The sequence below is a fragment of the Gallus gallus genome, chromosome 5 (genome assembly GCF_016699485.2).
Source record: "Gallus gallus isolate bGalGal1 chromosome 5, bGalGal1.mat.broiler.GRCg7b, whole genome shotgun sequence".
In the NCBI taxonomy this organism is placed as follows: Eukaryota; Metazoa; Chordata; class Aves; order Galliformes; family Phasianidae; genus Gallus; species Gallus gallus.
In genome coordinates, this window is record NC_052536.1 from 116,128 (window position 1) to 141,350 (window position 25,223).

Below are 25,223 nucleotides of genomic sequence, written 5' to 3' on the forward strand. Positions count from 1 at the left end.
GTGATTCTGGAAATGCATGGGTGGGGTTGTGGGGTGGCCTGGAGACTGGGGGACCCCAGTGGGCGGTGACCAGGGTGCAATGCTGGGGTGAAGGAGCTAGCAGACACTGCTACAGCCTGGTCTCAGGGCTGACAACTGACATCCCCTGCTTGATCTCTGGCTCCCAGGGAGCCCGCTGGCATGCCAGAGCCAGGCTCCTGCAGAAACGGCGAGCGCTACCAGGTCCTCCTGCCAGGCAGCGAGCAGAGCACACGTGGCAGCATTCAGCCCGCTGGCGGCTGCTGACACTGCCCAGGATGCTGCCCTATCGCTACCACATTGACTGTAGGACTGTGCCCGCTGCAGTGGATGGAAGCAGGGCAGCCAAGGCAAGCTGGGCACCGAACAGTGTCCTGCAACATCCTCACTTTCTCCTGGGTGATGTGCATGCTTGGGGTGCACTTATGGCTGGCTCTTGGGTCCCCCAGCACTGCAAACAGGCAGAATGAGCACCCTTTTGCCCCCTCGGTGCCTTGTACTGAGCTGTGATCCTGGGAGTTGCGAGAGGCAGGGGGCCTGTGTGCACAGAGTGGAGGCCAGCCCCGGCCTCAGGGATTCCGTTCCTGTGAGAGGAGAAGGAAATGCCAGGGTTTTTTTGCTGTGGGTGTGGTGCATGACAACCCTGAGGGATAAGAGGAGCACGTTCCCCCAGCCCTGCTAACCTGCCATCCTGCCTCCCTGCAGAAGCGCAAGGTAGAAGAGAGCGATGATGACATGGCACAAGCCAAGGTGCTGCGACCCCTGCGGAGCTGTGAGGAGCCCCTGACCCCGCCACCCAACTCGCCCACCCCCATGCTACAGCTGATCCACGACCCGGTGTCACCGCGAGGTGTGGTAACACGCTCGTCCCCAGGCGCCGGTCCCAGCGAGCACCACAGTGCCAGCAGGGATGAGCGATTCAAGCGGCGCCAGCTTCTGCGGCTCCAGGCCACCGAGCGAACCATTGTGAGGGAGAAAGAGAACAACCCCAGTGGCAAGAAGGAGCTGTCAGAGGTGGAGAAGGCCAAGCTGCATGGCTCCTACCTCACCGTGACGCTCCAGCGCCCCACCAAAGATGTCCATGGCACTTCCATTGTTCCCAAGCTGCAAGCCATCACCGCCTCCTCTGCCAACTTGCAGCACTCTCCCCGCGTGGTGATGCGCCACACGCCTGCCCGGATGCACCCGCGGGGTGGGGGGGAGGACGAGGTGGCCGCTGAGGAGGACGAGGAGGACGAGGATGAAGATGACGAGAACATGGAGGAGGGGGGGGCTGCCCGCCTCAATGGCAGAGGGGGCCGGGTGCAGGAGGGTGAGGAGAGCTGGATGCAGCGCGAGGTGTGGATGTCTGTCTTCCGCTACCTCACCCGCAGGGAGCTCTGCGAGTGCATGCGGGTGTGCAAGACCTGGTACAAGTGGTGAGTATGGGAACAGGCAGTGCTGCCAGGACCATTTGTGTCGTGATCCACGGAGCCTGGGGCCTGATGGGCAGCCAAGAGGGGAAGGGGCACAGGATCATTTACCCCCTAACCTATCAGTGCCTTCCTCCCCTCCCCAGCACAGGCATTTGCCAGGCAGCATCACCCCACTGCCTCTTCTGTCCCATCTTCAGTCTGCGCTTGACTGTCCCCTCTGCTGGGAGATGGTCACACGGTGTAACTTGCATCCCACACACCACGTTGCTGTGAGGTGCTGGTGCCCTTTCCTTACCCACTGCCCTGTGCAGCCCTTGCCCTTCCTGGCCCCACAGCACGGGTTGAGTGGGGATGGGTTTGCTGCCTGGGAATGCCTCAGGGGGCTCTGGCTGAAGACAATGCTGGCAGCGGGACAGCTGTGGATGGAGAACTGGGAACAGACAAGGATGGGGAACTGGGAGGTTTCTAGCTGCCTAGCAGCGGGAATGGCACAGCAGGGAAGGGCTGGCACGCTTTGATCAGCAGGCGTTGGGCTTGGCAGGCTGTAGGGGACCCTGGCATGGCTGCTCTGGGGGCGGGACAGCGTCGGGTCCGGCTCCTGCGGCAGAGGAGGGATTCACGCCACCTCCAGGCTGCACAGCAGCTCCTGGTGATGCAGGGAGCACTGCTATGGCTGTGGGATGGGACTAGGTGGAGCATTTTGCCCACTGGGAGCAGGGATGCTGAAAATCTTTGCTGTATCTGGGGAGCAAGCAGGCTGGCAGTTGCTATGCAGTTCTGTTACATGGCAGTAAAACTCTGCTAGGGCTGTTCTGCGTATCCTGCATGGCCAGGCACCCCCAGCGTCCTCCCATGTCAGGGAAACCCCAGCCAACTTGGAGGAGTGGCTTTGTTCTATGGCTGGAGCTGTGCCAGTGCTGGGGTCCTCCCAGAACGACTGCCTCTTGTCCCATGACACCCTCAGCACTCAGCTTTCACCCTTGTCCTTGTCTCCAGGTGCTGTGACAAGAGATTGTGGACAAAAATAGATTTGAGCAGGTGCAAGTCCATCACCCCCCAGGCACTGAGCGGTATCATCAAAAGACAGCCTATCAGCCTTGACCTCAGCTGGACCAACATCTCCAAAAAGCAGCTCACATGGCTTGTCAACAGACTGCCAGGTGAGTGTGGGCCGGGCAGTGGTCTCCTGCTGCCAGCCTGCTCAATGGCTCCCCAGTGTCTGAAGCATAGCAAGAGGGGCACCCACCAGCAGTAAGACTCCTGAGTGCCTGCATCCCTTTGCTTGGGGAGCCGCTGTCATGGCTTCCTGCAGCTGTTCTCAGTGTGGAACCTTGCTCTATGTCCCACCTCAGGCAGGGAGAGAAGCTGTTTCCTCCTGCACCTGGCTGAGACCTGAGATGCCTCAGAGCTGGCCAAGCCCAGCTGGCATGTTACATCTCTCTCTCTTTTTTTTTTTTTTTTTTCCCGGCAGGCCTGAAAGACCTCATCTTAGCAGGCTGTTCCTGGTCTGCAGTCTGCGCTCTCAGTACCTCCAGCTGCCCCCTTCTCAGGACCCTTGATCTTCGGTGGGCAGTAGGAATCAAGGACCCTCAGATTCGGGACTTGCTCACACCTCCGACAGATAAACCCAGTAAGCTGCTGCCATGGGGCCTAGATGACTGAGCCAGGCACAGGGCAGGAGGTGTCACCAGCTCTGGACCGGCATGGCACCACATGTCTGACCTCAGCTTCTCCCCTTCCTCTGCAGGTCAGGACAATCGCAGTAAACTCCGTAACATGATTGATTTCCGGCTTGCTGGCCTGGACATCACCGATGCCACGCTGCGGCTGATCATCCGCCACATGCCCCTGCTCTCCCGCCTCGACCTTAGCCACTGCAACCACCTTACAGACCAGTCTGCCAACCTCCTCACGGCTGTGGGCTCTTCCACACGCAACTCCCTCACTGAGCTCAACATGGCAGGTGGGTTCCGCTGGCCTTATGGCACGTAGTGGTTTGCTCCTCGGCACTGGCACCGGAGCTCAGCCTCTCTCTCCTCTCCCTGCAGGCTGCAATAAGCTGACAGACCAGGCCTTGCTGTACCTGCGCCGCATCTCCAACGTCACCCTCATTGACCTGCGAGGTTGCAAGCAGATCACTCGCAAAGCCTGTGAGCACTTCATCTCAGATCTGTCCATCAACAGCCTCTACTGCCTGTCCGATGAGAAGCTGATCCAAAAAATCAGCTAGAGACCCTCCCCTGGGCAGACTGAGGAGAAGGAAAAAAGCCCACCCCTCTCAGAGAGCCACTCCTCCGCCTCCCCACCTTGCCCTCGATGTCCTGCCGCCGCCTCGTCGTGGGCAGGGCCGGTACTGGCCTTGCTCAGCTGTCCTTCTTCCTCCTACCGCTGGGACTTGTGCCGATGTGGGCATCCCCCCAGGCTGGCCAGTACGAGAGGAGGACCGGGCCCGCAGCAGGGAGCTTCCAAGGCAGAGGTTGTTGCAGAGATCCCTGGGTGGAGAAACGGGGCGCACCCTCTTCCCCCTGCTTTTCCCCAGCTCCTTGCCTTGAAACACTTGTCACTTCCCCGTTAGCACAAAGCTTGAGGCCTCTCCAAGGAGGAGGGAGCAGAGCTGGGACGGACCCTCTCTCTCGGTGCCACCGCCAGCTTGAGCCCTGCTCTAAGCCCCCTCACCTGGCCCTTGGATCCCCTTCTTCCCTTGCAGCGAGGGTGAGCACAGGAGCCCTACAGCCAGGGCATGGCGATGAGGTTGGGGATGGAGCTTCAACTCTGGGGCGCTTCTTCAAAAGCCCTGTGCGGAGGCGGTGGCCAAGGCTAGGCTTAGGGGAGCAGCCCCCAGAGCTCAGGGAGGACTCGAATAATCAGCCGGGGGTGAGTGAGCACAGGGGGAGCGGGAGCTGCTGCATCTCCCTCCCCAGCTGCCTGCCAGGGCCCAGCACTGCCAAGCGCTGAGATTTGTGTGGCAGGGCTGTCCTGCTGCCTTGTCCTCTCCTCTCTCCCCCCACCCCACCCCTCCACCCCATTTTAGCTGCCGTTTTTTCCTTTGCAATGAGCGGTTGGTCCAAAGAACCTCTCTCTAGGGCAGCAGAGAGCTTTTTGCACTTTAAGAAAAAAAAAAAAGCAAAAAAAAAATTAACAAAAAAAAATCGGAAAAAAAAATCAAGATGTGAGGAAAAAAAGACAAAAAAAAAAAAAAGACAAAAAAAAAAAAGACAAAAAAAAAAAAAGGTTGGCATCTTTTGGGTCGCTCTTTCGTTTCCCTCCCTGCCCGTGCCCGGCTGCTGCTCCTCTCCCCGGTGCATGGCACAGCGCAGCCCCGTGTGCCCCCGGGGCCCCAGAAGCAATAAGGGAGGAGAGGAGGCCGTGGGGGTGCTGTGAGCAGCGGGGAGGGGGGGGCAGAGCCGCCTCCCCCCTCCCACCTCTGTCCCGGCGGTGGTCGCTGCGTAGGGCAGCGGAAGAATCGTTTTTCTTTCTTCCTTGCGTTCGTTTGTTGTTTTTCGTTTGAGTTTTGCCACCAGAAGGACAGAAGCACGGGGAGCGGTGCGGGACCTCCCCCCTCCTCCCCACCCCCCCCTCCCCCCAACAGCCCCGCAGGGACAGGCGATCTACCAGTAAGCAAAGAGAGAGTTCTATGTGAAATCACTCAGTGATTTAAAGCACCCGGACTGCTCCCGGCCACCTCCCGCAAGAACAGTTCCTCTTGTTTAAGGGTTTGGTTGTGTTTTTGTTCTGTTTCGACCTCCCCTCCCTTCTCCCCCTCGGAGAAATATTGTAAATATATATTTTTTGTTGGCAATTTAGAGTCCATCTCTGATGTTTGTGCTTTAAAATTAAATGTAAGCATTAAGGGTTAAAGCAAACCATAGCGTGCGCTCTCTGCGTTGGGGCTGGGGGAGGCACACGGAAGGGCTGTTAGTTTCCTTTGGGTCGGTCGGTTTTCGTTGGTTGGTTTGTTTTTCTTTTCCAGAGGTGGTTTCGGAGATCTTTGCTCCTACGGCATTACTACGGTGATAGGCTGGGAGGGGCCGGGAGGGCCTCCCGGAACTGGTTTGTTCATCGGGGTGGATTTTTGGAATTAAAAAGACTGAAAGGAGAAGGAAAAAAAAACACAACCCCACAAAACGCAGCGTCTGAGCTCGGCCCCACGGCTGGGGGCGGGGCGGGAAACGGGGCCGCATCCCCCTCTGGGCTGCGGGGACCTCCAGCCCTCCCCTCCCGCACGCCCCGGGCCCAGCCTAACGCACTTCCGGCTGTGGCTACTTCCGCTTCCGGGTCGCTGCTGGGGTCGGGCCGGTGCCGGCCTCGGCCCCGCGCAAGATGGCGGACCTAGAGGCTGTGCTGGCCGACGTGAGCTACCTGATGGCTATGGAGAAGAGCCGGGCCGCTCCCGCCGCCCGCGCCAGCAAACGGATCCTGCTGCCCGAGCCCAGGTGAGTGGCGTCGGGCCGGGGGCGCCGGGCCGGGCCATGCTGTCCCTGCCGCCCTCAGCCCCACCGTGCTCCTGTCTCGGACCCTGTGGAGCCCCCGTCCCCAGATACCGTCGGGGCGCACAGGGATGCGGAGGGGGACTATGGGCCGACACTGACCCCCGGCTGCCCCCCCAGCATCCGCAGCGTCATGCAGAAGTATCTGGAGGACCGGGGCGAGGTGACATTCGACAAGATCTTCGCGCAGAAGATCGGTGAGTGGGGGCTGCGGGGCGGCTGTGGGGCTGCAGCGGTGCTGGGTGGTGTCCTCCTCCGGCCTTCCCCGCCCTGTCACTTCCCCTAGCACTAACTGTCCTGGGCAGGAAGCGCCTCTTGCTTCCTCCCCGCGGCTCTGGTGGTTTCCGGCACCTCCGCCCCATGGCAGCCCCATAAGCCTTCCTCAGCCTGCCTCGCCCTTGCCGTGTGGCGCCGCGTCCCTCGGCCTGGGTGCCACACCATGGCCCGGGCACCACTCGCAGCACTGCCTCTACCCCAGGGTACCTGCTGTTCCGGGACTTCGCCCTCAACCAGGCTGAGGAGGCCAAGCCCCTGATGGAGTTCTACGAAGAGGTGCGATGGGGTGCTGGGGCTGGGCTGCCCCGTGATGTGCCCGGGGGAGATGGTGCCCTGCATGCCTGGAGGTGATGCCCTCAGTGCCCGGGGTCCTGATATCCACAGGTGCCCACGAGACGTGGCTCCCCGCTGTGCACTGTATGTGCCTTTTGTGGAGCTGCGCCCCTTCACCACGCAATCTGTGCCCTTGGCAGATTAAGAAGTACGAGAAGCTGGACTCGGAGGAGGAGCGAGCCACCCGGAGCCGCCACATCTTCGACCATTACATCATGAAGGAGCTACTGGCCTGCTCTCACGTGAGTGCCGTGCTTCATCACACCACGCCACGGGGGGTTCCACCACAATGTCCCCATCCCACCTCCTCATGGTGATGTGGTGCTGTCCCGCCCCGCAGCCATTCTCCAAGAGTGCCACAGAGCATGTGCAGAGCCGCCTGAGCAAGAAGCAGGTGCCCCCAGACCTCTTCCAGGTAAGTGCTGTCCATGACGTGGAGGGGATGGTGGCACTGGGGTCACTAGAGACAGCTGGCCTTGGGTGGCAGAAGGTGGCGGTAGAGACGTGAGAGATCCCACCTAATGGGGGAACCTGCAGGGAATGGGGCAGACTGGGGTGGCACTGGGGATGTAATGCTGTCCCCCGTGTTACCCCTAGCCCTACATCGAGGAGATCTGCCAGAACCTGCGTGGGAGCATCTTCCAGAAATTCATTGAGAGGTAAGACAGGAGCACAGCCCGAGGAGGCTTTCTCTCAAGGTGCTGCAGGGCTCCTGCTGAGAGGCTCCAGTGCTGTCTGTCCCCACACCAGAGACTTGGGCTGGTGTCATGCCCAGCTGTGGCCTGGAGTCTCTGTTCCCTTGTGGGGGTCCTGTCCACATCCGGATCCCCTCTGCCCCGCCACGCATCTTAGAGGTCTCCCCAGGGGTCCCTCACTCCCACCCTCTCTGCACTTCCTTGCAGTGACAAGTTCACACGGTTCTGCCAGTGGAAGAACGTGGAGCTGAACATCCATGTGAGACCTTGCTCCTTGGGATACAGCCAGGGAGGGAATATGGGTCCTGGTCCTAAGGGAGCTCCAGGAGACTGAGGCAGGGTATGGGACCCCCCCAGGACACACAGGGGTAGCTACCATGGGGTGATCCCCTCTTTCTGATCCACTTCAGCTCACCATGAACGACTTCAGTGTTCATCGCATCATCGGCCGCGGTGGCTTTGGGGAGGTCTACGGCTGCCGGAAAGCGGACACAGGCAAAATGTAATGGGGCCAGGGAGGTCTGCTTGTGAGACTGTGGTTCTGTGGGCAGGGGGATGAGCAGTGTTGCCATGACGATAGGCATTCAGGGATGCCAGAGTGTTGCCATGGCTCCCCTTTCCCAGGGGATACATTGTGGCGGTTGGGGGAAGAAGCTGCCTGGCCACAGGATGGACATGGTGGGTACGGGTAGCAGCAGAACCCCACAGGGACTCTCTGCCTCCAGGTATGCCATGAAGTGTTTGGACAAGAAGCGCATCAAGATGAAGCAGGGTGAGACGCTGGCCCTCAACGAGCGCATCATGTTGTCCCTTGTCAGCACTGGGGTGAGGGGATAAGGGCACGGGGCAGGGGGCAACGTGGGGTGCTGAGGCACCTCTGGCTCAGCGTGACATCTTCTCCCTGACCAGGACTGCCCATTCATCGTGTGCATGTCGTATGCTTTCCACACACCCGACAAGCTCAGCTTCATCCTTGACCTGATGAACGGTGAGAGCCCACTAGCTGCTCCCCATCCGCAGCACTGCAGCCCCCCCGTGGCATCACCAGGTTGACTGCTGGTGCCTGTTGCCGCAGGGGGGGACCTGCACTATCACCTGTCCCAGCACGGCGTCTTCTCAGAGGCAGAGATGCGCTTCTATGCAGCAGAGATCATCCTGGGCCTGGAGCACATGCACAGCCGCTTCGTGGTGTACCGTGACCTTAAGGTGACCGCCCCCATGAGCACCCACCCACCCACCGTGCGGACATCTAGAGGCCCCACAGTCCTCCAGGTCCTATGGGCACCCCGCACCCAGCAGGAAGCCCCCAGGCACTATGGGCACTCCTGGGACCCTGCATTTGCCCCTGCACCCCATGTCGCACCCATCCCAACGTGCACAGGCACCCCCAGCCCAGCTGCCATCTGTGCCTGTGGGCCGGGCTGGGGCTCAGGGGCGGCTCCATGTCCCGGCAGCCAGCAAACATCCTCCTGGATGAGTTCGGACACGTCCGCATCTCAGACCTGGGCCTGGCCTGTGACTTCTCTAAGAAGAAACCCCACGCCAGTGTGTGAGTGTGCCTGCCACCCCCGGCACCCCCCGTGATTCCTGGGCACAGTCCTGACCGCGTTCTGTGCTCCCAGAGGCACCCACGGCTACATGGCACCAGAGGTGCTGCAGAAGGGGGTAGCGTACGACAGCAGCGCCGACTGGTTTTCACTGGGCTGCATGCTCTTCAAGCTGCTCCGCGGGTGAGTGCAGGCACAGAGGGCGCTGAGGGGGGGCAGGCACCAGGGGCACGGCTGAGCCGCACTCCGTGTGGCTGCAGGCACAGCCCTTTCCGGCAGCACAAGACAAAGGACAAGCACGAGATCGACCGCATGACCCTCACCATGGTGAGCTGGGGGTCCTTGGGACGCTGCGCCACGGCACTCGCGTGCCTGTGCGGCTGTGAGCAACCAAACCTTTGCCTGCAGGCTGTCGAGCTGCCCGACTCCTTCTCCCCTGAGCTGCGCTCGCTGCTTGAGGGGCTGCTTCAGCGTGATGTCAACCAGCGGCTGGGCTGCATGGGGCGTGGGTGAGTCCCAGCAGTTGTGGGGAAGGGGCCACGGGTAGCGCCACTGTGGGCGGCACTGCCGCATTCACCCTGCATTGCCCCACAGCGCTCAGGAGGTGAAGGAGGAGCCCTTCTTCAGAGGCCTGGACTGGCAGATGGTGTTCCTGCAGAAGGTGAGAGGGGTACGGGGCACAGTCATGGGGCGTGGGCGGGCACCCCCTGACTGCCTCTGTTCTGCCCGCAGTACCCCCCACCTCTCATCCCACCCCGAGGTGAGGTGAATGCAGCTGACGCCTTTGACATTGGCTCCTTTGACGAGGAGGACACAAAGGGCATCAAGGTAGCAGGCCGGGGGCTGGCACAGGGCAGGGGGTTGGAGCCCAGCACGAGGCAGGCCCTTACCCCCTCCTCTCCGCCAGCTGCTGGAGAGTGACCAGGAGCTGTACCGCAACTTCCCGCTCACTATCTCGGAGCGGTGGCAGCAGGAGGTGACCGAGACCGTCTTCGACACCGTCAATGCAGACACAGACAAGCAGGAGGCACGCAAGAAAGCCAAGAACAAGCAGCTGGGCCATGAGGAGGGTGAGTGGGGCCGCTTGCCCCCCACGCTGTCCCCGGCGTCTCCACTGGCACCACACAGGGGTGGCAGTGCCCGGCACTGAGCCTTTCTCCTGCGTTGCTGTGGCCACAGACTACGCCATGGGCAAGGACTGCATCGTACACGGGTACATGTCCAAGCTGGGCAACCCCTTTCTGACGCAGTGGCAGCGCCGCTACTTCTACCTTTTCCCCAACCGGCTGGAGTGGCGCGGGGAGGGCGAGTCGCCGGTAAGGTGGGCAAGGGGGGGACGTGGGGTTCAGCTGTTGGGGCTCGGGCTGAGCCTGTCCCCCCAGCAGTCCCTGCTCACCATGGAGGAGATTGACTCAGTGGAGGAGACTCAGGTGAAGGAGCGCAAGTGCATCCTGCTCCGCATCCGTGGCGGCAAGCAGTTTGTGCTGCAGTGCGATGTGAGTGTGCTGTGGGCCCTCCTGGGGGGGGGGGGGGGTGCCCTGAGCCACCGTGTGGCACGAGGGCGACTGGGGGGAGCTCTGCTCTGAGCCACGTGCTTCCCCACAGAGTGACCCCGAGCTGGTGCAGTGGCAGAAGGAATTGCGGGATGCCCAGCGCCAGGCCCAGCAGCTGCTGCAGCGGGTGCCACGCATGCAGAATAAGCCGCGCTCGCCTGTGGTGGAGCTCAGCAAAGTGCCCTTCCTGCAGCGCTCTGCCAATGGGCTCTGACCCCGTGCCCTGCCCCTCCCCACCCCCTTCCCACCCCACCTCTAATTTATTGGGTTGGGTTCTACGTACCCCCACTCCTTCTCGGTGTCCCTGAGCAGAGCTCTAGGAGGACGCCTGGTGCCAGTGCCATCCCGGTGCCCACGGAAGGGCACAGCCGTGGCATCGCCGTCCTGGAACAGAGCTGGCGCTGGACATGCAGCACCGCTCCCTGCTCCCCACTCCGGCTCAGATGACGGCAGCCCCGTGCCCCCCTCCCATCTGCCGTCCTGCCCTCAGCCCAGTGCCCCCCTTCGCCACCCTTGTGTGCCAAACGGGGCAGCGCTGGCTCCCTGTGCCCCGTGTGCCCCAGCCCGGCTGTGCCCGTCTGTGGGTGCCAAGTCCTCGGTGTGAATGACGGTGTGAGTGTGTGCGTGCCCGGGGGGCCCCCTGTAAATACTGTGCCATGGGCCCCCGTGCACCCCCCGAGCCAGCGGGTGATCAGGGAGGAGGCACCTGGGGGGGAGAAGTGAGGACGCGGAGTCTGTGTCCGTGGCACCACCGCGCCCTCCGGGTCTGTCTGCTGCGCCCGCTGGCATCTGTAAATATTAGCGTGGGGAGGAGCAGCGGGCAGGGCACGGCTGCGAGTGAGGGGTGGATGAGCAGAAACGTGAGAATGCCTAAAAAAAAAGCAGAAAAGGAAAAGAAATAAGGGAAAAAAAAAAAAAGAGAGAGAGAGAGAGGGTTTTTTTATAATAAAAACGTGGAAAACCGCAGCCAGGCTCTGAAGTCCGGGGGGGGAAGCGGGACCCGGCGAGGAGGGGAGCGGGGAGGGCATCGCCGGTGCCGTGGGGGGGGCCGGGGGGGGGTTACCCGGTGCCGGCCCCGCCCCGCGCCGCCGCGCTGCGCTGCGCCGCGCCACCGCCGCCCCCGCGCGCAGCCATTGCGGGCAGGCGCGGAGCTGCCGGCGGGCCCCCGTGCGCTGTCCGGCCCGGCCCGGCCCGGCCCGGGCCCCGGGGACATGGTGCGGGAATGGCCCGCGCCGCCGACACCTTCCCGCTGCACCGCCTCGTGTGGCACAACCGGCACCAGGCGCTGGACAGTGCGCTGCGCTCCGGCACGGTGCGCGCCGGCTGCGGGGGGGGTGCGGGAACGGCACGGGCATGGCACGGCGGGGGATGCGGGGCAGCGGCGGTGCGGGGACCGGGAGGAACCGGGGGCGCCGGCAGTACGGGTGGTGCTGAGGAGATGGGGGGAAACGGGGTCTGTGGAGCGCTGGGGCGGCATCGCAGCGGGCGCAGGGAGAGGGGAGAGCGAGGGGCAGAAGGGGGGACGTGGAGACCGGAGGGAGGAACTGGGGGCGCTGGGACGTGGTGCGGGGGGGGGGGTGGGGGACGGGGAGAAGTAGGGGCGCTGAGGGACGGGAGGACTCGGAGATGGGGTCGGCGGGGTCGGGGCTGCGGGCATGGGAGAGCGGCTGGCACCGTCCGGGGGCTGGCCGGGGTGACGGTGCGCGTGCCCCAGCACGACGTGGAGCTGACGGACCCCCGGGGGCGGACCCCGCTGGAGCTGGCCGTGTCCCTGGGCCACCTGGAGTCGGTGCGGGTGCTGCTGCGGCACAACGCCAACGTGGGCCGGGAGAACGCCAACGGCTGGACGGGTGTGTGTGCACGGGTTGGGGCTGAGGGGATGGCGGCGGCGGCGCCTAGCTGACAGCAGCTCCCTGCCCCACAGTGCTGCAGGAGGCGGTGAGCACGGGGGACCCCGAGATAGTGCAGCTGGTGCTCCAGTACCGTGACTACCAGCGGGCAACGCGGCGGCTTGCTGGCATCCCCGAGCTGCTCAGCAAGCTGCGCCGGGTATGGCCAGGTGTTGGGGGCGGTGGGATTGGATAACCCATGGCATTGGATAACCCGAGGATGGGCACGCCTAGCAGTGGGCACCTCCACCACCGAGCACCCGTGGCACCGGGTACCCCTGGCACCGGGCGGCTCCACCGCTGGGTGCACCCAGCATGAGCACCCCCATCGCTGGAGCACCCCCAGTTCCGGACACGCCCAGCATTGGAGTTCCACCATGGGAATTAGGGGGTGCAGAGGCAGCTGGAGAGACCCTGGGTCCCCCATCTCCCCCAGGACTCCCTGTTTTTTCCCCTCAGCCCCCTTCCCAAGCTCCCCAAGGGGCCCCACGGGCTTCCCTGAATCCCAGCAGGGACCTCCACACCACAGCCCTCCGTGACCCCTTCGTCTCCTCCAGGCCTCTGACTTCTACGTGGAGATGAAGTGGGAATTTACCAGCTGGGGTGAGCAGGGACAAGGACCGGGGTGAGGATGGGGATGGGCGTGAGGTCCTCCCCTGTCAGGCCACTCATGAGTGCTGCTGCCCGCAGTGCCCCTGGTGTCCAAGGTGTGCCCCAGCGACGTGTACCGCGTCTGGAAGCGGGGTGAGAGCCTGCGGGTCGACACCACGCTGCTGGGCTTTGAGCACATGACGTGGCAGCGGGGCCGCCGCAGCTACATCTTCAAGGGAGAAGGTTTGGTTCTGGTGCCCCAAAACAACCCAGGGACCCACACGAATCCCAGATCCCCCATAGAGGCCCCGGGTGCCCCTGGAATGCGGCATCCCCCAAGGCCGGGGGTTGCCTGCGTGCTGCAGAGTGCCGGGTGCTGACTGCATCCCCTCGCACAGAGGAGGGAGCGGTGGTGATGGAGGTGGACCACGACAAGCAGGTGGTGTACACTGAGACATTGGCGCTGGCCCTGCACGAGCCTGACCTGCTGCTGGCGGCCATGCAGCCCTCGGAGGAGCACGTGGCCGGGCGGCTGACGTCACCCATCGTCTCCACGCACCTGGACACCAGGAACATTGCCTTTGAGCGGTGTGTGCTGCAGGGCAGGCAGGGCTGGAGGGCTGCTGGACACAAGGCTGATGCCACCCTCTGCCTGCGCACCCAGGAACAAGTCGGGGATCTGGGGATGGCGCTCGGAGAAGATGGAGGTGGTCAGCGGCTACGAGGCCAAGGTGCCGCTGGCAGCGTGGGGATGACTCCATCCCATCCCCATCCCAATCCCACCCCCATGCCAACCTTTTCCCTCTCCTCATCCCCATCTCAATCCCATTCCCACCTCTGTCCCCCTCCATCCTCATCCCTATCCCAGCTCATCCCATCCCATTCCCTCCCCAATCCTATCTCATCCCCATCCTGTCTCCATCCATCCCAACCCCCATCCATATTCCACCCCCGTCCTACTGCTATCCCATCCTCATCCCATCCCCTCCGCAGACCACCTCGTCCTGTCCTGCAGGTGTACAGTGCCAGCAATGTGGAGCTGGTCACCAAGACGAGGACGGAGCACCTCTCGGACCAGGACAAGTCCCGCACTAAAGGTGTCCCTGCGCTGCCCACCCGGGGCAGGTACCGGGGTGGTGTGGTTGCCCCATGCCCACCCACCCCGCCTGTCTCCCCACAGGCTCCCGCACCCCCTTCCACTCCTTCCTGGGCCTGGCACAGCAGCACAGCACCCACAATGGGGTGAGTGGTGGGCAGGAAGGCCGGGGGATGGCATGGGGCCATGCTGAGCCACGTGGGGCCGTACCCCCCCCCCTGCCCAGGCACCCACGCCCCCAGCTGCCAGCCCTACCAACCCCACGGCCATCACCCTCGAGGAGTACTTCGACCCACACTTTGACCTGGAGGCTCGCAACATCGGGCGGCCCATTGAGGTGTCCAGCAAGGTGCAGAGGTGGGCGCTGCACTGGGGAGAAGCGGGGGGGCGGCGCCGTGCCCGTGCCCATACAGCTGTCCGTGCAGGTTCAAGGCGACGCTGTGGCTCTGCGAGCAGCACCCGCTGTCGCTGGCCGAGCAGGTGACGCCCATCATTGACCTGATGGCCATCTCCAATGCTCACTTCGCCAAGCTGCGTGACTTCATCACCCTCAAGCTGCCCCCTGGCTTCCCTGTCAAGATTGGTGAGGGCGGGGGTGGGGCCTGATGGGGGGGGGTGGGATGGGGCTGTAGCGGGTGGGGCTGCTGACCCGCCGTTCCCCCCAGAGATCCCCCTGTTCCACGTCCTCAATGCCCGCATCACCTTCAGCAACCTGTGCGGCTGTGACCAACCGCTGGGCTCCGTACGGGTCTGCAACCCCACTCAGTCCCCCGGCGCCAGGGCGGCCGGGCCTGGAGGTGGGGCGAGGGGGTGGGGGGGGAATGGGATGGGGATGGGGTAGGGGGGTGGGGGGGGCGCAGTGTGGATGAGGATGGAGATGGGATGAGATGGACTGAGAGTGGGATGGGGTGGGGTGGGGTAGGATGGGATGGGATGGAGATGGGATGCAGTGAGAGTGGGGTGGGGATGGGATGGAGTAAAGATGGGGATGGGATGGGATGGGATGAGATGGGATGGAGTGAGGATGAGGATGAGATGGGATGGAGTGAGGATGGGGATGGAATGGAATGGAATGAGGGTGGGGTTGGGATGGATGGGGTGGGATGGAATGGGAATGGCATGGGATGGGATGGAGTGAGGGTGGGGGTGGGATGGGATGGGATGGGATGGAGTAAGGATGGGGATGGGATGGGATGAATGGGGATGGAGGTGGGAATGGGGATGGGGTGAGCCCGTCAGAGGGGCAGTGATGGGTTGTGGGTGGGAACAGAGACGGGGTCGGTGCCGGGGGTGCCCAGCGGTGCGGTGCTGCAGGATGGCCGTTCCCGTGCGAGGTGGAGCCGGCGGTGTTCGAGGTGCCGCCGGGATACACGGTGCTGGGAGCGGGGCGCAGCGAGCCGCTGCGGGACGAAGACGACGACCTTCTGCAGTTCGCCATCCAGCAGAGCCTGCTGGACGCCGGCACCGAGACCGAGCAGGTGGGAGCGCGCCCCGCGCAGGCCCCGCCCGCCGCGAGGCCCCGCCCGCCGCGAGGCCCCGCCCCCAGCCCCGCCCCTCGCAGGTGACCGTGTGGGAGGCGCTGACCAACGCCCGCCCGGGGCCGCCGCGCCCGCCGCCCTACGACGAGGAGCTGCAGCTGGAGCGGTGCGTGCGGCTCCGCCCGGGGGAGGGCGGGATAGGGGGGGCGGCGGAACGGCGCTGCGGGGGCGGCGCTGCGGGGCGCGGGGTCCGAGGGGGTTGCGGCCACAGCGCTGTCCCGCAGGGCGCTGCAGGAGAGCCTGCTGCTGCAGGCGGGGCCCGGCCCGGAGGACGGCGGCAGCGCCCCCTCCGAGCCCGGCTACGGCGGCTTCGCGGAGCAGCTGCGCTTGGCCATGGCGCTGTCGGAGCGCGAGCAGGAGGAGCGCGAGCGGCGGCGGCGGGAGGAGGACGAGGAGCTGCAGCGCATCCTGCGCCTGTCGCTCACCGACAAGTAGCGGCCCGGGGCTGTCGGAGCTGGGCTGCACCCCCGGCCCGCTCCGGGGACCGCCCCGCGTCCCGCTGCGGGGCGGGGCTCCCGTCGGGTGTACGCGGACACATACAGAGCTCTACCGACAGCCGCGTGTGGCCTCTGCCTGGGGCGGGGCGGGGCCTGCGGGAGGGGGCGTGGTCTACGATGGGGGCGTGGTCTGAGGGAGGGGGCGTGGCTCGCAGGCGGGGCCGCCCCGGGCTCCCTCCCTCCCCTTCCCCAAAGTTCTGCCCCGTGCCCCTTCCCCCCCTTTCCCCCCCCCCTTCCCCGGCCGCCCGCAGGGGAAGTCCCGACGCCGGGCGGGGCGGGGCCGTGCCCGCTGCCCCTCCCGGGCCGTTCCGTGCCCGCTGCGGGCGGGGCTGTGGCGGCGCTTCCTGGACGGGGCATGGCGTTGGTCACCGTGCGGCGGGCGCCGGACTCCGCCGGGGCTCCCCCCGCGGTGAGTGGGGCGGGGAGGCGCTGCCGGGGCGCGGCCCGAACGGGGAGGGCCGGGAGGAGCCGTCCCGTCGGGCCCGGGGCGGTCCCCGTTGTCCCCCCGCCCGCGAGCGCTTCACCCGGGGGGAACGGGGCCGGGACCCCCCCCGAGCTGCCCGGAGCTCCCGGCCGGCAGCGGAGCCCCCCTTGCCGTGCCCGTACCGAAGACGGCGGAGGGGTCCCGCCGTGCCCACGCCGCCGGCGGGGCGGCCGCGCTCACTGGAGCCGTCGTGCTTTGCAGGAAGACGATGCGTCCAGGCGCGGCCACCTGCAGCGGCGGTGAGATGGGGGCAACGGGGGTTAAGGGGTACCGGGGGGAGGTCCCGCCCGCCCCCCGTCCCGCTCACGGCCCTTTTGCCCCAGGCAGAGCTTCGCGCTGGTCCGGGGGGCCGCGCTGCTGCTGCCTGCCGAGGAGCCGGCGGCCTCCGGACCGCCCCCCGCCGTGCCCCCCGGGCGGCAGGAGCGGCACCTCCAGCTCATGATGCAGTTGCTGAGAGCGCAGGACGCCATCCAGCTGGTGGGGCCTCCACCGCGATGGTGTGGGGTGGGGATGGGGATGAGAAGGGACGGGGAACGGGTTGGGGAGGGGATGGGGACGGCGGCAGGGATAGGGGTCGATGTGGAAGGAGGATGCGGATGGGGACACAAATGGGTCGGAGATGGCAAAAGGGACGGGACGGGATGAGGATACGTGTGCTGATGGCGATGGGAATGGGGACCAAATGAGGATGGTAATGGGAACGGGGTGAGGATGGGGCTGGAGTGGAGGTGGGGGACAGGATATAGATAGTGGCAATGGGGTTGGAACGTATTGGGAAAGGTATACAGAAGACAGGATGGCATGGGGATGAACTGGGGATGGAGACAAGACTGGGATGGGATGGATGGGAATGCAACGGGATGGCAATAGCGATGGGGGTGTGCTGGGATCCAGCCTGGGTGACCGAGCAGCCCCGGGGTGGTGGGAGCCCCACTCAGGCCCCATCCTCAGGCAGTGCTGCTGGAGTCAGCGCGGCCGCAGCGGGTGCGGTACCTGCTGGTGGTGCGGCCAGAGGAGGTGGGCACCGAGGGACAGACGGCACTGCTGGGTGTGGACTTCCCACATGAGGGGTGAGCGGGGCTGTGGGGGGGCTGAGGGGGATGGGGGTGGTCACACTCTGACCCCCTCTTATCCCAGGGCCGACCGCTGCACCCTGGGCATGGTGCTGCCCCTTTGGAGCGACACCCAGGTCTTCCTTGATGGCGATGGGTAAGGAGTGGGTGGGGGTGCATGGGGTTTGCTGGGAGGGGTGCGGCAAGAGTGCCCACCCTGAGCCACACGTGTCCCTGCGGTGCCCAGGGGGTTCAGTGTGACATCCGGGGGGCAGACGCGCATCTTCAAGCCCATCTCCATCCAGACCATGTGGTGAGCTAGCGGTGGGCACGGGGACGTGGGCACCGCCACGGGCGTGGGGCTGTGCATTCCTGTGGGCGCTGCCGTGGGTATGGAGTGCATGGGTGGGATTTGGACAAGGGCTCAGGATGCGGGGGTGTGGGGCAGCACGGTGGGCACCGTGACCGGAGATGAGTCGTGCTGGGGCGAAGGGGGACGAGGTGCTGAGGAGGAGGTGCTGGCGTGGCTGCGGCCACGGAGCGGACTCAGTGTGCCCGTGCTTGTGTCCAGGGCTGTGCTGCAGGAGCTGCACCGTGCCTGCGAGCTGGCAGCCCAGGGTGGGCACATCCCGGGGGGCCCAGCGCTGGCCTGGGCGCAGGAATACGCAGCAGCACTGGACTCGGAGCAGAGCTGCCTCAATGAATGGTTGGCCATGGCCGACTTGGAGTCCGTGCGGCCTGGCTCGCCGCTGCCCACAGAGCCCACAGAGCGCGCAGTGCGGGCACTGCTGCGGGATGTGCTGACCTCTGCTGACCTGGAAACCGTCACCTCCAAGGAGGTGAGTGCGTGCAGGGGTCCGGGGGGGGGGGGGGCACGGGGGTCTCGTCGCCATCCCTCACCGCTCCGTGGGCGCCAGGTGCGGACTGAGCTGGAGCGGCGCATGGGGCACAGCCTGGAGCAGCACAAGGACTTCATTGACAACGAGATGCTGCTGGTGCTGGCGCAAATGGACCGGCCCTCCCGCGTCTTCCCACACATCTACCTGGTGGGCATGGGGAGGGCTGTGGGGTACCGCTATTCCCGGCCGTCCCACAGCATCACCGCTGTCGTAGGGCTCCGAGTGGAATGCGGCCAACCTGGAGGAGCTGCAGCAGAACTGGTGAGCCGTGGGGGGGGGGGGGGGGGTGAGACGGCGGCGGTGGTGGGCGATGGGACGCGGGCACGGCCTCAATGCCTCATGCCCCACAGTGTGACCCACATCCTGAACGTGGCACGGGAGATTGACAACTTCTTCCCAGCGCTATTCCACTACATGAACGTGCGGGTGTACGACGAAGAGACCGCCCAGCTGCTGCCCCACTGGAATGACACGTTCCTTTTCCTCTCTGACATCAAGTTAGTGGGAGCGGGGGGTGCTGCGCAGTGCGGGGGAGGGGGGGGGGGGATATCTCGGTGGTGGCTGAGAGCTTTGGGGGCGGTGGGGGGCGAGAGGGGTCCTGGGGCACTGAGAACGAGGCGGCTGTGGGGCACGGGGGGAAGCCGGGGGCTCTGAGAGCGCTGAGAGAGCTGGTAGGCGTTAGGAGCAGCGCGGGGCTGTAGGCTGCATCCTTGGAGCGCCGGGGACGCGGGTGGTGCTGGGAAGCCGTCGGGTTCCCCGGAGCCGCATCGCAGCGAGGTTACCCCGCAGGGCCCGCGGGGGCCGGGCGTTGGTGCACTGCCGGATGGGGCTGAGCCGCTCGGCGGCCACGGTGCTGGCCTACGCCATGAAGGAGTTCGGATGGTCCCTGGAGCGGGCGCTGCGCCACGTCCGGCGCTGCCGTCCCGGCGTGCAGCCCAACCCCGGCTTCATGCGCCAGCTCGACTTCTACCAGGGCATCCTGAACGCCAGGTGGGTACGGCGGGCCGGGAACGCTGCGGCCACGTCCCTCTCGGGGGGAGCGGGCTGCAGCACGGCGTCCCTGAGGGGGCAGAGGCGGAGCCCGCGGGGTCCCCACCGATCGGGACTCCGTGCGGACGGGGCGGCGGGTGACCGCGGCGCTCGCGTGGCAGCCGGCACAGCAGCTTCTGGGAGCCGCAAGCGGCCGAGCGGGCGCCCGAGCCGGAGGGAGCCGTGCAGTGGGACGACGGGGCTCTGCCTCCGTCCCCACCCGCGTCCTCGCCGCCCCCCGAGGAGGACGGCAGGCCGGGGCTGGAGGGGGCCGCACGGCGTCCCCGCATCTCTCTGTGCGCAGTCATGCGGAGCATCAGCCAGATGGAAGCCCCCGAGAACGTCGGGGAGCCCCTGGGTGGGGAGGTGAGCACTGAGGGGGGCGGGGGGACAGTGCGGCTGCACGTGGGTGACGGTGGGCGTGGGGGGACCGTGAGGAGCAGCGTCTCCTTCTGGAGCCCCCCCCGATCTCACAGGTGTCCGAAGGCGGCCAGGGGCTGGGGGACACGGGGGGCCTGCGGGCGGCCCCCCCAGGACCACGGCGCAGGTCCCGGCCGTGCCGTGTGGTGCGCCAGGACAGCGTGGATGCAGACGGCGTCGCCGCGGAGGAGCCCGGCGCTGCGGATAGCTCGGAGCCCGGCCCGCCCGGCGCCCCGTAGCCCACAGCGGGGAGCATCGGGCAGAGCCCCCCACGCGACAGCACTGCGGGGCGCGGCCCGGGGAAGCCGCGCCCCCTCCGCACGCCCCCCACCTCACCTCACGGCGCTGCCGCTCTCCCCAGCACTCGCCGGCCGGAGAATAAACCTTGCCGAGGGACGGCGGCGGTGTGCAGAGCTGCGTCTGCCGCGGCGCGGAGGGACGGCGCCGTCCGGGGGGGCCGCGGCGAGCGCGTGACAGCGCCCCGGCCCCGCCGCGCACTACAACTCCCGGCGGGCCGCGCGCGCCGCCTCCACCGGGCCCGCCCCGCTCTGCCGCTCGCGGGGCACGACGGGCAATGTAGGCGCGGCGCCATCTTCTGAGCGGCGCCCTTCCGGTTGCCGTGGGAACCGGGCGCGGGGCTCGGCGCGAGCGATGACCGCGATTAATGACCGCGATTAACGACCGCGCTGACGGCGCTCTCCGCTTTATTCACCCAGCAGCGGCCGCCCTCGCTGCGACGCTGCGCGCCGAGGCCGCCGTCTCGCCGTCCGCTCACAGGCCGTACTCGTGCCACAGGCTGCGGGCACAGCGCAACGTCAACCCGCCGCCCCGTCCCGCCGTCCCGCCCCGCTCCCTGCCCGCCCCGCACCTGTACGTGACCGCGGGGTCGTCCCGGTGCTCCAGGAGGGCGTCGCGGACGGCGGCCGGCGGGCTGAGCCCCAGCGCCCGCGCCCGTTCCCAGCGCTGCAACCGAGTGATGCCTGCGGGGAGGGACGGCCGTGAGCGGCGGGGACGGCACGCGGGGCGGCTCGGGGGTCGGCGCGCGGCGCCGGGGGCTCACCGCTGCACGGCCCGTACTCCCAGGCCAGGTCGAAGCGCCGCAGCATCTCCAGCAGCTCTCGTGGGGCCTCGCGGGTTGGTGCCGGGGGGTCCCGGGCGTCCTCCGGCTCGGCGCGTGGGGGGTTCGGCGGGGGCGGGGCCGGCGGGACCTCCCGGTGCCGCCCCTCCGCGCCGCGCCCGCGCCGTGTCCCGCTCCGCTCCTTGCCGTCGGTGCGCGTCCGCGCTCGGTGCCGCCGCGGGAAGCTGTCGGTGATCCGCCCGGCGCGCTCCATTCTCTGCGGGGCGGCGGCGGCTTCAGCTCCGCACGGCGATTACCGACCCCCTCCCGGCCCCGCGTTCCCCGCCCGCCGTCCCCCCGCTCACCACGCGCCGCTCTCCCGTCCCCGTCGGGCAGCGCCTCCCGGCCGTCCTCCGCCGCCGTCGCCCCGTGGGCAGCGGGCGGGGCGGTTCTCTTTCGGTTTCGGCTCCGCTGTTTTTCTCTTTGCTTTGCAGGCTGCCGTTTCTCTCGTGCTTTTCCGGCCGGTTGCTGTTTTTTCCGCTTGTTCCTTTCTTATTTCGCTGTCCAGTCAAGACGCCGCGGCTCTTTTCGGTCCGATTGCTTTTATTCACGCGTTACTCCCCGGGGGCGCTCCGGGCGCAGCCCGCGCCAGGGCAGGGTTATACAGCACGAAGTAGCACAGCCCCGGCAGCCGCCGGTGCCCCAACTCCTCCAGCAGCCGCTGCATCGCTCGGTTATCCGTGGCCGTGTGGCCGTACACCGGGAAGCCGCGGCCGTGCGCCTGCCGGGCAGCCATGATCGTCAGCGCCCGCATCAGTCCGCGGCGCCGCTGGGTCGGCACGATGTAGCCGTGCGTCCCCGCTGCGAAGCCGTTGGTCAGCATCCAGCCCAGCAGATTCCCGGCCGGGTCCTGCAGGCAGAGGTGTGGGAATCGGCGCAGCAGCTCCCCCAGGTAGCGCCGGCTCCACACGTTCCCCCCGTACGGCCACGTTGAGTTCAGCAGCTCCACGTGTGCCGGGCTCAGTGTGCCCAGCTGCACATCAGGGTCCAGCCTGCAAGGTGGCGTTGGGTGCCGTGGGGCGGGGACGGGACGGAGCGTGGGGGTGAGTGGGGGTGGGGAGGGGTTGGGGACATGGATAGGATGGGTTAGGGATAAGGTTAGGATGGGACATGGCCGTGGATTGGGATGGGACCGGGACCCGACCACGGCTGGGGGTGGGATGGGGTTGTGGACACGTATAGGATGGAACAGGGATGCATTACAGTTACCATTAGTTACATTTAGGATTAGGATGAGGACATGGCCACGGATGGATATGAGATGGGGACGGGGCTTGGATGGGTGCTGCATGAGTTCGGGGACATATATATGGGATGGGGCAAGAATGAGTTGGGGAGAGGGATAGGAATGGGATGGGGTATAGGACAGACTGGAATGGAAACAGAGCAAGGACACAGAACAGGCTGGGGACACAGATGGAGATGGTGCTGAGGCTCACTGTGGCTCTGGTAGAGTGCTGGGGTCAGGGTGCAGGTACGTGTAGTACTCGGTCACCTCCAGCTCCACGCCCTTGGCCAGAGCAATGTCCTGAGACACCGTCAGCACGCCGTCCTGCAGCCCTGGGGACGGCAGCAGCAGGGGCTCTGCTCCCCCACGTTCCCACACCGCCCCCGTGCCCTGCACCCTCCCAGCACCACCCGTTCCTGACGCACACCCCCCCCCCCCGCTCCCGTCACCCCTCCCTCGTCCCTCCCGTTTGTCCCCCCGGTTTTCCCCATAGCCACCGAGGATGTGGAACGCGGAGTCCCAGCGCAGGCAGCCCGGGCTCTCCAGCAGGGCCCGGTAGGCGCCCACGTCCCGGTAGAAGGCGCTGCACAGGTTCCTGTAGCTGTCATTCAGCGGTGCCTGTGGGGCGGGATGCTCAGCCCCCGCATGGGCCCGGCCCCCTCCGCCCCCCACCCCCCCTGTCTCCTCCTGCGTACCTCTCCTCTGCGCCGCGCCAGCACAGCGCCGAAGTTGGGCCAGGCGTCCACTGCCACCTCGAAGTCCCCGGGGTTGCCGCGGTTGATGTTCAGCACGGCCCCATACACCTGCAAACACCGCGCAGCCCAGCCGTGGCGAAGGTGGGCTGCCCTCGAGCGGGTGGCAGAGCCCAGGGAGGTCGGGGTTGGCTGGGGAGGGCTCGTGGTGCTCGGGAACGGCCCAGCAGGTGTGTGTCACGGGGGTGCCGGTGAGGGGATGGGATGGCCCGAGACCCCCACGGTGGGCTGGTGGAGGGGCAGCCGCGGGTGGCTCACCGGCAGGGCGTCAGGCAGGCTGCTGCGCAGGGCGGCCTCCAGGCGCTGCAGGTGGGCCGGGCACGTCAGGATCCGCATGGCCCTGCAGGGGAGCTGACAGCGAGGGTGAGTGAAGGCAAAGACCCCGGGATGGTCCCTGTACAGGGGAGTCCGCTTCTGGGAAATAAATGAGGGAGGAACCCTTACTTCAGAGGCGGAGTTCAAGGACTTCTTTACTAGGAATAGGATGCACCTGGGAGGGGTTTGGTGGAAAGGGGCAAGGCTTTTCTTAGCAGCAGCACGGTGTGAAGGAGGGGGCCTGTGGGGTTGCAGGTCTGAAGCCTTCCAATAAGAACCCAGACCAATGAGCACAAAGGAAATCGTATTCAAAAAGACTCAGAGGACTGAGAAACAGGAAACCATTCGCGGAGTCAGCCAGCATAGCACGACCCGCTGTCTGGAATGAGTTACCATGACATGCTTGGCCGAACTATGAGCGTGCACATCGTGTGGCATAAATAGGGCTGCCTGAGAGCCGCTCGTGCCGCAGTTGGGGGGGTGCGACCCCCCCCCCCCCCGTGTGTCCGCCTTACATAAAGCACCTTCTATGCAGACTCATGTGAGGCTGAGTGCCGTTCCGCAGCTCGAGGGGACCTCCGGGCGCCCCGTCCCCGTCCCCGCCACCGCTGCTCGCTGTAGGAACCCTCTGTCCTTCGGCTCAAAGCCGGCTTTCGGAGGCAGTCCTCGCGCTGAGGCTCTGACTTGGGTGTGAGGTGGGTGTTGCCGTGCGGCAGTCAGCATCGCTGCGTGGACCACCGTTTCACGTTTGAAAGCACCCCTGTGGAGCTGTTCGCGTCCGGAAGGAAGCGCTCAGGAGCGGTTACCGGCGCAAAGTTCACCCTGTGACGAAACAGCCCCAGCTCGGTGCGGGGTAACTGGGGAACGACAGCACGGTGCCCTGTGGCAAATAGGATGCTGTCGGGCATCCCTGCGCCCTCCGCTCTGCTGGCAAGGCCAGGAAGATGGGAACAAAGGAGTTTCTGCTGAGATCCCGGAGCCGGACGCTGCCGCTCCGAGGAGGGCCGACTCGACGGCTTTGGGCTCATGAACCACTTTGTGCCGCCACCAACGGAACCCCGCCGCCCAACGACCCACCACTGCTGAAGACCAACGACCGAACCACGAACCGCGCTGGAGCCACGGCGGTGACCGTCCCCCTCTTGCTTCCTATAGAGACTCCTTGCTCCTATTTCCCGTCTTTGCTGCCGCCCTTCTTCCCTCCCCCATCGCCCCCACCCGCATCAGTGCCCTTCTCCCCTTTCCCCATCTCCCTGATTAAGATCTGCAATAAACTGGTCGGACCAACACCCCAACCGCTGTTCCTTAACCTCGCGCCGTGCGTACAGATACCAAAGAGCCTCCCGTCAGCGGGAGCGGGACGCCTATTTCATGGCGAGGTCGAAGCAGGGTGCGCGCCGCCGGCGCCGCCCTCCACATACAGTCTGACCCTTCGTGTGTGCGCCTCCCCGGGGGGGCGCTGAGTTACCCGAGCTTTGATAAACGCCGAATACACAGCCGGGAGCAGCGAGGACCGCATCCTCCAACGAATGTTAAAGAGACGCCCTTCCCGGCCACCGACACGGCGAAACCGCAGAGATTTTGGCCGCTCTCCAAAGGAATCGGAGCCAGAGCACGGACGCAGGCTGAGCATCACCGGTGGAGACCAAATGCCGTTAACGGAAAGGGAAGCTGAAGGTTACCGGGGACCGGCAGCATTCAGGCGACGGCGCTGCCGCTCTCCCCAGCACTCGCCGGCCGGAGAATAAACCTTGCCGAGGGTCGGCGGCGGTGTGCAGAGCTGCGTCTGCCGCGGCGCGGAGGGACGGCGCCGTCCGGGGGGGCCGCGTCGAGCGCGTGACAGCGCCCCGGCCCCGCCGCGCACTACAACTCCCGGCGGGCCGCGCGCGCCGCCTCCACCGGGCCCGCCCCGCTCTGCCGCTCGCGGGGCACGACGGGCAATGTAGGCGCGGCGCCATCTTCCGAGCGGCGCCCTTCCGGTTGCCGTGGGAA

At 66.0% G+C, this 25,223-nt stretch overlaps 6 protein-coding genes and 1 long non-coding RNA gene across 19 annotated transcripts in view; 4 read left to right on the forward strand and 3 right to left on the reverse strand.

The window, feature by feature from the left end:
* Positions 1-5,296, forward strand: part of KDM2A (lysine (K)-specific demethylase 2A) — a 34,158-nt gene extending 28,862 nt beyond the window's left edge. For both annotated transcript variants that reach the window (XM_015272624.4, XM_015272626.3), the window contains 5 exons: positions 724-1,436; positions 2,430-2,593; positions 2,905-3,063; positions 3,181-3,396; positions 3,482-5,296. In XM_015272624.4, the coding sequence (XP_015128110.1) occupies positions 724-1,436; positions 2,430-2,593; positions 2,905-3,063; positions 3,181-3,396; positions 3,482-3,663 (1,434 nt within the window). In that variant the 3' untranslated portion in view covers positions 3,664-5,296. The remainder of the gene's footprint in view (positions 1-723; positions 1,437-2,429; positions 2,594-2,904; positions 3,064-3,180; positions 3,397-3,481) is intronic.
* A 427-nt stretch (positions 5,297-5,723) lies between these two features.
* GRK2 (G protein-coupled receptor kinase 2) lies at positions 5,724-11,290 on the forward strand. Of its 4 annotated transcripts, none has more exons than XR_003075233.3 (21): positions 5,724-5,866; positions 6,041-6,117; positions 6,399-6,472; positions 6,670-6,771; positions 6,870-6,944; positions 7,127-7,188; positions 7,432-7,483; positions 7,635-7,726; positions 7,950-8,049; positions 8,134-8,212; positions 8,300-8,430; positions 8,679-8,773; positions 8,847-8,954; positions 9,032-9,098; positions 9,180-9,280; positions 9,366-9,432; positions 9,504-9,599; positions 9,679-9,841; positions 9,951-10,092; positions 10,154-10,267; positions 10,377-10,507. XR_003075233.3 is itself a non-coding variant. In NM_001031353.2 (21 exons), the coding sequence occupies exons 1-21, from the start codon at positions 5,754-5,756 to the stop codon at positions 10,536-10,538; spliced, it is 2,067 nt and encodes a 688-aa protein (NP_001026524.2). In that variant the 5' UTR covers positions 5,724-5,753; the 3' UTR covers positions 10,539-11,290. The 4 variants fall into 4 exon arrangements, 3 of the variants coding, with proteins under 3 accessions (NP_001026524.2, XP_015128107.1, XP_046797851.1); NM_001031353.2 differs by having other exon boundaries at positions 9,951-10,087; positions 10,377-11,290; XM_015272621.4 differs by having other exon boundaries at positions 9,951-10,087; positions 10,157-10,267; positions 10,377-11,290.
* On the reverse strand, positions 5,876-7,776 carry LOC121110883. The gene is made up of 2 exons (XR_005860113.1): positions 7,640-7,776; positions 5,876-7,060 (listed from the first exon to the last, which is right to left on the reverse strand). It is a non-coding gene; the product is annotated as an uncharacterized LOC121110883 (long non-coding RNA).
* Positions 11,291-11,446: 156 nt separating the features above from the next.
* ANKRD13D (ankyrin repeat domain 13D) lies at positions 11,447-15,993 on the forward strand. The gene is made up of 15 exons (XM_015272643.4): positions 11,447-11,636; positions 12,039-12,174; positions 12,249-12,373; positions 12,771-12,816; positions 12,904-13,047; positions 13,203-13,392; positions 13,469-13,535; positions 13,820-13,901; positions 13,985-14,046; positions 14,127-14,257; positions 14,326-14,483; positions 14,566-14,697; positions 15,215-15,378; positions 15,462-15,544; positions 15,663-15,993. The coding sequence occupies exons 1-15, from the start codon at positions 11,547-11,549 to the stop codon at positions 15,871-15,873; spliced, it is 1,821 nt and encodes a 606-aa protein (XP_015128129.2). The 5' UTR covers positions 11,447-11,546; the 3' UTR covers positions 15,874-15,993.
* A 275-nt stretch (positions 15,994-16,268) lies between these two features.
* SSH3 (slingshot protein phosphatase 3) lies at positions 16,269-20,230 on the forward strand. The gene is made up of 13 exons (XM_015272629.4): positions 16,269-16,344; positions 16,621-16,658; positions 16,743-16,896; positions 17,371-17,489; positions 17,557-17,628; positions 17,719-17,784; positions 18,043-18,310; positions 18,389-18,517; positions 18,585-18,631; positions 18,721-18,867; positions 19,160-19,360; positions 19,522-19,765; positions 19,876-20,230. Exons 1-13 carry the CDS (start codon positions 16,291-16,293, stop codon positions 20,056-20,058), a joined length of 1,722 nt encoding a protein of 573 aa, XP_015128115.3. The 5' UTR covers positions 16,269-16,290; the 3' UTR covers positions 20,059-20,230.
* A 276-nt stretch (positions 20,231-20,506) lies between these two features.
* On the reverse strand, positions 20,507-21,707 carry POLD4 (DNA polymerase delta 4, accessory subunit). Its single transcript, XM_025151337.3, has 4 exons — positions 21,242-21,707; positions 20,880-21,153; positions 20,688-20,799; positions 20,507-20,615 (listed from the first exon to the last, which is right to left on the reverse strand). The coding sequence occupies exons 2-4, from the start codon at positions 21,148-21,150 to the stop codon at positions 20,591-20,593; spliced, it is 408 nt and encodes a 135-aa protein (XP_025007105.2). The 5' UTR covers positions 21,151-21,153; positions 21,242-21,707; the 3' UTR covers positions 20,507-20,590.
* Positions 21,460-25,117, reverse strand: LOC107049269 (glycine N-acyltransferase-like protein 3). 9 transcript variants are annotated; one of them, XM_046942144.1, is made up of 7 exons: positions 24,982-25,117; positions 23,756-24,856; positions 23,175-23,256; positions 22,860-22,967; positions 22,662-22,782; positions 22,376-22,496; positions 21,460-21,928 (listed from the first exon to the last, which is right to left on the reverse strand). In XM_046942144.1, the coding sequence occupies exons 2-7, from the start codon at positions 23,770-23,772 to the stop codon at positions 21,484-21,486; spliced, it is 894 nt and encodes a 297-aa protein (XP_046798100.1). In that variant the 5' UTR covers positions 23,773-24,856; positions 24,982-25,117; the 3' UTR covers positions 21,460-21,483. The 9 variants fall into 9 exon arrangements, with proteins under 9 accessions (XP_046798100.1, XP_040557367.1, XP_040557370.1 ...); XM_040701433.2 differs by having other exon boundaries at positions 23,756-24,053; positions 24,700-25,117; XM_040701436.2 differs by having other exon boundaries at positions 23,175-23,330; positions 23,756-24,053; positions 24,700-25,117.
* Positions 25,118-25,223: the final 106 nt, after the last annotated feature.